At 48.2% G+C, this 7,551-nt stretch overlaps 2 protein-coding genes across 3 annotated transcripts in view; both read right to left on the bottom strand.

Annotated features, from left to right (window-relative positions):
- The window catches only part of Sbno1 (strawberry notch homolog 1), a 264,584-nt gene that overhangs the window by 108,852 nt on the left and 148,181 nt on the right, over positions 1–7,551 (bottom strand). The gene's annotated exons all lie outside the window — the stretch shown is intronic.
- The window catches only part of Rilpl2 (Rab interacting lysosomal protein like 2), a 10,577-nt gene continuing 3,650 nt past the window's right edge, over positions 625–7,551 (bottom strand). The window contains exons 2-4 of one of the 2 annotated variants that reach the window (XM_050146593.1): positions 5,599–5,750; positions 5,094–5,198; positions 625–3,456 (exon numbers count right to left, since the gene is read on the bottom strand). In XM_050146593.1, the coding sequence (XP_050002550.1) occupies positions 3,441–3,456; positions 5,094–5,198; positions 5,599–5,750 (273 nt within the window). In that variant the 3' untranslated portion in view covers positions 625–3,440. The remainder of the gene's footprint in view (positions 3,457–5,093; positions 5,199–5,598; positions 5,751–7,551) is intronic. The other variant, XM_050146592.1, reaches the window with a different exon arrangement.

The following is a 7,551-nucleotide window of genomic DNA, read 5'->3' as shown; positions in this document are numbered from 1 at the left end:
CAAGCCCGGTGAGTCAAGTTCAGTCTGTGAAACCCACCTACAGAGCTGGGTATCGGCACATGCCTTTGGCCTCAGCACTCAGGAGGCAGAGGCAGATGGATCTCTGTGAGTTCCATGCCAGCTACGACTACATAAGGCAGCATTCTGACAGGGAGATGGAAGCAGAGACTGAAGAATTCTCCAGAAGCTCCAGAGCCAGCAATGCTGGAATACATGGAAAATTAGAAAAAAAAGGAGACCCCCCCCCCACCTCAACAAGGTGGAAGTCCAGAACCTACTCTCTAAAGTTAACCTCTAGCGACTGGAAAGGTGGCTCAGTCCTTAAGAGCACTGACTACTCTTCCAGAGGATCCAGGTTCAATTCCCAGCACCCACATGGTAGCTCACAACTGTCTGTACCTCCAGTTCCAGGGGATCTGACACCTGATGTAATAAAATGAGAAGCACTTTGCACTACTGGAGCTCAGAAGCCTTGAGTCCCCTTTGAGTCAGAGCTTCGGCATTTCCTTCAGGCTGCAGAGACAGCCTTCCTGGCTGACACCTCACTGGGTTCCATACTGAGCTGCATGCCCACAGGCGTATGCACCATCTTAACTCTTAAGAGACCACTCTGAAACAGCAATAGAAAGTATAAAGGCCATTTTACTTTTAATACAAAAGTCATATAAAGTTGCATGAGAAAAAAGTATTCACCAAATATCAGTGACGTCAGTTCCATATTTTCCCACATTTTTGTCTCTCTCTGCCACAAGTTAGTCACCAGATTCTCGCTGACGCTGGAACAGGCTGTAGGCCAGAGGCCTCTCCATGTGTGGAGGCAGGATGTGGCCATGCTGTGTTCCTTTGGAGTCCTGGTATTGGTGGCTGTCCAGCTCTGTCCCTGGGGAGCATCTTCCTTTGACTGCTCTGAGGGGAAACGAGTGTGCAAGCCCAGAGCACAAGCATGGCACAGAGAGATGGTTCCAGAAGACATCTTACTTGTCTTCAGTCAGAGGGTCACCACCGTGGCCACGGCCTTCAGTCTAGGTATGCTTCCCTGACCGGAAAGAGAACCTGGATGGAGAGGGAAGGGAAGGGAGAACAGGCTGAGGACGCCATTCATTCAGGCCTGTGTGATGTTACGGGGGTAAAGGCGCTTACTCCAAGCCTGACAGCCTGAGCTTGATCCCTGGAACCCACATGGTGGATGAGGAGAACTGACTGTAACTAGCTGCCTGAGCTGCACATAGCTGCTGTGGAATGAGCACCCATAAACAAGCAAATTAATAAACGTAATTAAAAGTAAATTTGTTGACAACCTAAATGCCCCTTGACTAAGGAATGGATAAGGAAAATGTGGTACATTTATACATGGAGTACTACACAGCAGAAAAAAACACCGACATCTTGAAATTTGCAGACAAATGGATGGATCTACAAAACATCATATTGATGGTGGCAGAGGCAGGGGGCCAGCCTGGTCTACAGAGTGCTTTGAGGACAATCAGGGCTACACAGACAAACCTTGCCTTTCAGGGGAGGCTGAAAGAAACTAGTGGTTTCTGGCTTCGTTTAGACCAAGATATACAGAAAAGGGAGAAATAGCCGCACTTCCCTAGACAGCACAGCACAGCACAGCTCACTTGGTCTTAGAGCTCCTTGTGTTCCCCCTGCATGAAGGAAGCACGGGACCTCAGCCTGGGTATACTGTTGGGGACACAAATTTGTAATCTCAGCACTTGGGGAGTGGAGGCAGGAGGATCAGTAATGCAAGGCCAATCTGGGCAACTGTTAGTGAGTTTCTGTCTCAAACACAAGGGCTGGGAATAGAGGTCACTGGTAGAGTTTGTGATTAAACTGATAATGGCAGGAGCACGCCTTTAATCCCAGCTAAGGTGTGGCAGAGGCAGGCAGATCTCTGTGAGTTCAAGGCCAGCCTGGTCTACAAGAGCTAGTTCCAGGACAGGAACCAAAAGCTACAGAGAAACCCTGTCTCGAAAAACCAAAAAAAAACAAAACAAAACAAAAAAAAAACTAGGTGGTGGTGGCACAGGCCTCTAAGCCCAACAGGTGGGAGGCAGAGGCAGGCGGCTCTCTGTAAGTTCTAGGCCAGCCTGGTCTACCAAGTGAGTTCCAGGACAGCCAGGACTGTTTGACAAACTCTGTCTCTCAAAAAAACAAATAGAGGCCATGAATTTGAGAGAAGGGGCACATGGGAAGGGTGAAAGGATATATTCTAATTTTTAAAAAATTACTGTTAAAAACAAAACATGGTGATGCACGTCATCTTTATTCCAGCACTCAGGACACACTCCTGAGTAGGCAGACAGATGTCTGTGAGTTCAAGATCATCCAGGTCTGCATAGTGAATGCCAGTAAGATCATGTCTCAAGACCATAGATAGGCTCCCTCCCTGGTGCTGAGGAAGAAAAACCAGGGGTTAGAAAGATGGCTTAGCTGCAGGAGAGCACACTCGCATGTAGTTGCATGTACATGCACATCATTCAAAAAAATTTAAAAAGGGGCTAGAGAGATGGTTCAGTGGTAACTCCAGTTCCAGGGAATCTGATGTATTCTTCTGGCCTTTGAGGGCACTGACACTAAATGCACATTAGGCAGAAAAAACGCCAATAGACATAACATAAAGATAAATAAATCTTTCTAAAAGAAAAAGCAGCAGCCAGGTGGTGGGGGCACACACGTTTAGTCCCAGCACTCGGGAGGCAGAGGCAGGTGGGTCTCTGTGAGTTTGAGGCCAGCCTGGTCTACAGAGCGAGTTCCTGGGACAGCCAGGGTTGTTACACAAAGGAATTCTATTTCAAACCAAAAAAAGGGGGGTGGGGAAGGAATTTATTTTAGGAATGTATGTAAAAAAGTATCAGAAAATAGTGTGCCACCACTTGTTACCCTGTGATAGAAGGAAGTGGGTTCTATTGTCCTCAGGTCACATGTTAGGAAATCTAGGCTCCAGCGGAATTTACACGGGGTGGCGATCTGAGGAGGCAGAGCTTGGGACAAGCCACTGCCATTAGACAAGAGGAAGAAATGGGTATCGACATCTGAAAGCTGGAGGATTCTGCTACTGAATCAGAATCTCCAGGGTCTCTACAGTACACACAGGGCTTGTGACGGCACACTCAGGGAATCTGCTGGTTAAACATACTCCCTGTGTGCTAAGTTTTCTGTCAACTTGACACAACCTACTAGCGTTTCTGAGAAGGGAATTCTATTGAGAAACTGACTCATTAAGGCAAGCCTATAGGACATTTTCTTAATTAGTTGATTGACGTGGAAGGTCCAGCCACTGTGGGTGGTGCTATCTCTGGGCTGGTGGTTCTGGGTTTTATGAGAAAGCAGGCTGAGCAAGCCATGAGGTGCAAACCAGTAAGCAGCAAGCACCCTTCCAGGGTGCTCTGTATCAGCTCCTCCAGGTCCCTGCCCTGTGTGAGTTCCAGGTTCCATCATGCCGGGCAGCTCCTTTTTTTTAAAAAAAAAATATTTATTTATTTATTATGTATACAATATTCTGTGTGTATGCCAGAAGAAGGCACCAGACCCCATTACAGATGGTTGTGAGCCACCATGTGGGGTTAGTGGGAATTGAACTCAGGACCTTTGGAAGAGTAGGCAATGCTCTTAACCTCTGAACCATCTCTCCAGCCCAGCAGGGGAGCTCCTTAAGCAGGAAGGAAAACATCTAAAAGGAGCTTTAGGAAGTCCCTGAAATTGACCAGTTTCACTAGGCCCCTCCCTGCCAGAGTAAACAATAAAAGCTGAGCTTCCCTCCAAGACTAAATGAACAGAGCTGCAAAGGAGACTCCGACCAGACCAGCTGCCTGGAGGAGACAGACACCACTGAGCTGCTTGGAAGAGGTTTAGAACAACTGAGGCACCAGAAAGGACTCTCCACGCTGCTCAGCAGCTTGCAGGGGCTCCTGGTTCCCAGCTGCATGCGCTGTCACCCATGCTGGGGTGAACTTTGGTGATGCAGCTGTCCTTGAGTCATTTCTGCTCCTCTAAGTAACCTCTCACCCAGATTCCTGCAAGTAGCCTCAGTAAATCTCATGCTTCACCAAGATGGACTCTGGTGGTGTCTGTCGGGGGTTCCCTATCCAGAGTGAGTCGCTGTGGGCTTCATCTTCCCAGGAAGATCTGTGACTTTTGATGGTAAACTGTTATATGGAAGTGCAAGTAAGACAAACCCTTTCCTCCCCACACTGCTTTGCTCAGTATTTCATGGCAGCACAGAAACCCCGTCCGAGCAGAAGAGCAGCCAGTGCTCTTACCTGCCAGCCATCGATCGCTGCAGCCCCAACTTCCCTCTTTTTATTTATGAAAAATCCCTTCTAGATAGCTTCTCTTTGGCATGCCAAGCTGCCAGCTGAAGACTCTCCTGCCTTGAAGCCACTGTTGATAGGAGGTTCACTAGCCACCCCCCGACCCATGACCACTACACGATGGCCAGGCAGAGGGTGTGGACAGCCTGGCTTCAAAAAGATGGCCAGACAGTGCATGCCCTAGACTGGGCATGGCAGGAAACAGAATATTTTACCACACTGCTTAGAACAGCATACAACTGGAAACCGGCAAACTCACTCTTTCTTTTTCTCATTCTTTCTTTTTTTTTCATTGACAAAGGATTTCTTTGTATAAAGTCCTAAGCTGTCCTGGAACTCTGTAGATCAGGCTGGCCTCCAACTCACAGAGATCTGCCTGCCTCTGCCTCCTGAGTGCTGAGATTAAAGGTGTGCGCCACCATACCCTCCTGAAAACTCAAACTATTTCTAGAATAGTCCATTAAATATTTGTGGATCCTGGTTGTCCATGGCTAGGTGAAATCTTGGAAAGTGACCCTATGAATAATTTTAACGCTATTAATAACATAAAGGTTCAAAGTACTTGAGTCAGAGAGACTGACACCCATGGGCAGGCTCTTGCCCACACTTGCCAGAGTGTCCCAAGCTTAAACTTCCTCCCTAGCACTGGTACAGTTATGACTAAGTGGCATGAGACTTTCCTCCGGGCTGCAGCAGAGGAGAACCTCCCATCCCGGGCCTGGCCAGCCTCCCCTCATCCCACAGCATCTCATCATCATGAGCAGCCAGGTGACTCACAGCTTCTTCATGATGGTCCTCTCTTCCTTCTCACTGTTGCCCATGGTAACCACAGCATCTTTCTCTCTTCCAACTCTCGGAGCTTCTCTGGGTGGAAGCAGGCCACTGGGAAAGTGGGAGAGCAGGGGTGAGTAAACAGTTGTACTGCGGATCTCTTTTCTGGGGTTTTAGGTTAGTGGCACAGCATATGCTTAGGACACGGCAGGCCTCGGGTTCCATCCCTGACACCAAAAATAAACAGAATAAGGTATTTGTTGTTGGGCATCGAGACAAGGTCTCACAATGCAGACTAGGCTGGCTTTTAACTCATAGAGATCCCCCTGCCTCCGCCCCTTCAGTGCTGGGATTAAAGACTTGTGCCACTGCCACCACCACCACCTGGCAGCGTGCCTGGACTTCACTTGGTCATGGCTTCCCTATTAAAATATCGAGGACCTTTTGCTACCAGGGGCAGCCCTGTCCAGGGCTGTGCAGCTGTACACCAAGGCCGCTGCGGGGAGCCCACCTCCTGTAGCACTGCAGCTCCTCCTGCACCAGCAGCAGCTGCGACTTGAGCTTGTTGCGCTCCTGTAGCACGTCCCTTAGCTCCTGCAGGGTGAAGCGGGGCCGGTTGGGGTCGGTCAGGTCCACTACCATTTTGTCCGGTCCCAAGTTCACCTGAAAGACAACAGGCCAACGCAGCGAGGGTGAGTCACTGCAGTGGGCCACACCCACCTGGGAAGGGAAAGGTCAGCTCTGAGCTGAGGAAGGCAGATGAATGAAAAGGAAGTTTGAAGGTCTTACTCCTGCTCCTACTGAGAAGGACTTGAGTATCAGAATGGGAGATAACAAGAAGCCATGAAGTGCGTCACTGAGAATGAGTGCAGGGCTGATGAGATGGAGCCCCAGCTAAGTGTAATTGCTGCTCGTGCAGAGGACCCCAACTGGGTACCTCTGCGGCTGCTCACAACCTATAACCCCAGTTCCAGAGGATCCAACACCCTCTGCTGTCCTCCAAAGGTGTTAGACCTACACACGTGGTACACACACACACACACACACACACACACACACACACACACACGCAAAACCCCCATACACATGAAATATAAATGCATTACAAAAGAACAAGGTTGGGGGGCTGGGGAGATGGCTCAGTGGTTAAGAGCAGTGCCTGTTCTTCCAAAGGTCCTGAGTTCAATTCCCAGCAACCACGTGGTGGCTCACAACCATCTGGAATGAGGTCTGGTGCCCTCTTCTGGCCTGCAGATATACACACAGACAGAATATTGTATAAATAAATATTTTTTTTTTTTTTAAAAAAAGAAGGTACTGAGAGGCAAACACCCGCCTCACATGTGTGAAGCCAGGGTTCCATCCCGAGCACCAAAAAACACCCATGAAAATATATTAAACCAAAACAGTCACAAGAAACATGTGTTACGTAATATGAAGAGCCACATGACTCCCATGGGACACACTGGGGCTGTGTGCCCCTTCTCAAGGCCTACATTCCATTGCCACTGGAGAAGATAAAAAGCTCACGGTCAGTTCACAGACTTCCTCACAGCAGGCACTCAGTTCAGGACTCTCACCACTGAAAACAGGACAGTGGACATTTCCCAAGGTCATTAAAAACAAAGACATTCCTCATATTCTTTTTGCTTGCTTGTTTAAACAGAATGCTGACACAGGGCTTCCCACTCCCTGGGTGGCTGAAGGGTGCTAGGGAAATGTTTTACCTGTCCTGAATCCAGGGAATCAAAAACACAAGGCATGGGTGGTGGCGTACACCTTTAATTCCAGCACTAGGGAAGCAGAGGCTGGCGGATCTCTGTGAGTTCAAGACCAGTCTGGTCTACAAAGTGAGTTCTAGGACAGCCAGGGCTACTCAAAGAGACCTTACCTAAAAACAAAAAAAAAAAAAACAAAACAAAACAAAAAAAAAATGGGAGAGGGGGGATTAGGAGAATGGTGTGCTCAGCATATCACTAGCCTACCTAGAGAAAAAGGAAAACAAACAAGCAAAAACCCCAGGCAGTGGTGGTGCACACTTTTAAACCCAACACTTGGAAGGCAGAGACGGGCGGATCTCTGTGAGTTCGAGGCTGGTCTAATTTTCAAAGCAAGTTTCAGGACAGCCAGAGCTACACAGTAAAACCCTGTCTTAAAAAACAAAACAAACAAGCATTAAAAAAAAAAAAAGTTTTCTTTGAGGGAATGGATTGTTTGATTTTGAGACAGGGTCTCTCTCTATGTAACCCTGGTTGTCCTGGAACTCACTCTATAGACAAGGCCTGCCTCAAAACAGTGTAGAAAAAAACATGAATTAACTTGGTGCCAGTGAACAATACACTTGAACATGGTAAAGGAGGGCTGGGGAAGCCACTCAGTGGTGGAGCACAAGTCCAGTGTGAGCGAGACCCTGAGGTCCATTCCTGCCATGGTTCTTGCTTTTTTTTTTTTTTTTTTTTTTTTT

This window comes from Alexandromys fortis, unplaced genomic scaffold (genome assembly GCF_014885135.2).
Source record: "Alexandromys fortis isolate MF-2015 unplaced genomic scaffold, M_Fortis_MF-2015_v1.1 scaffold_56, whole genome shotgun sequence".
In the NCBI taxonomy this organism is placed as follows: domain Eukaryota; kingdom Metazoa; phylum Chordata; class Mammalia; order Rodentia; family Cricetidae; genus Alexandromys; species Alexandromys fortis.
Note: the sequence above shows the minus strand (reverse complement) of the source record. Positions and strands in the feature narration are given on the sequence as shown.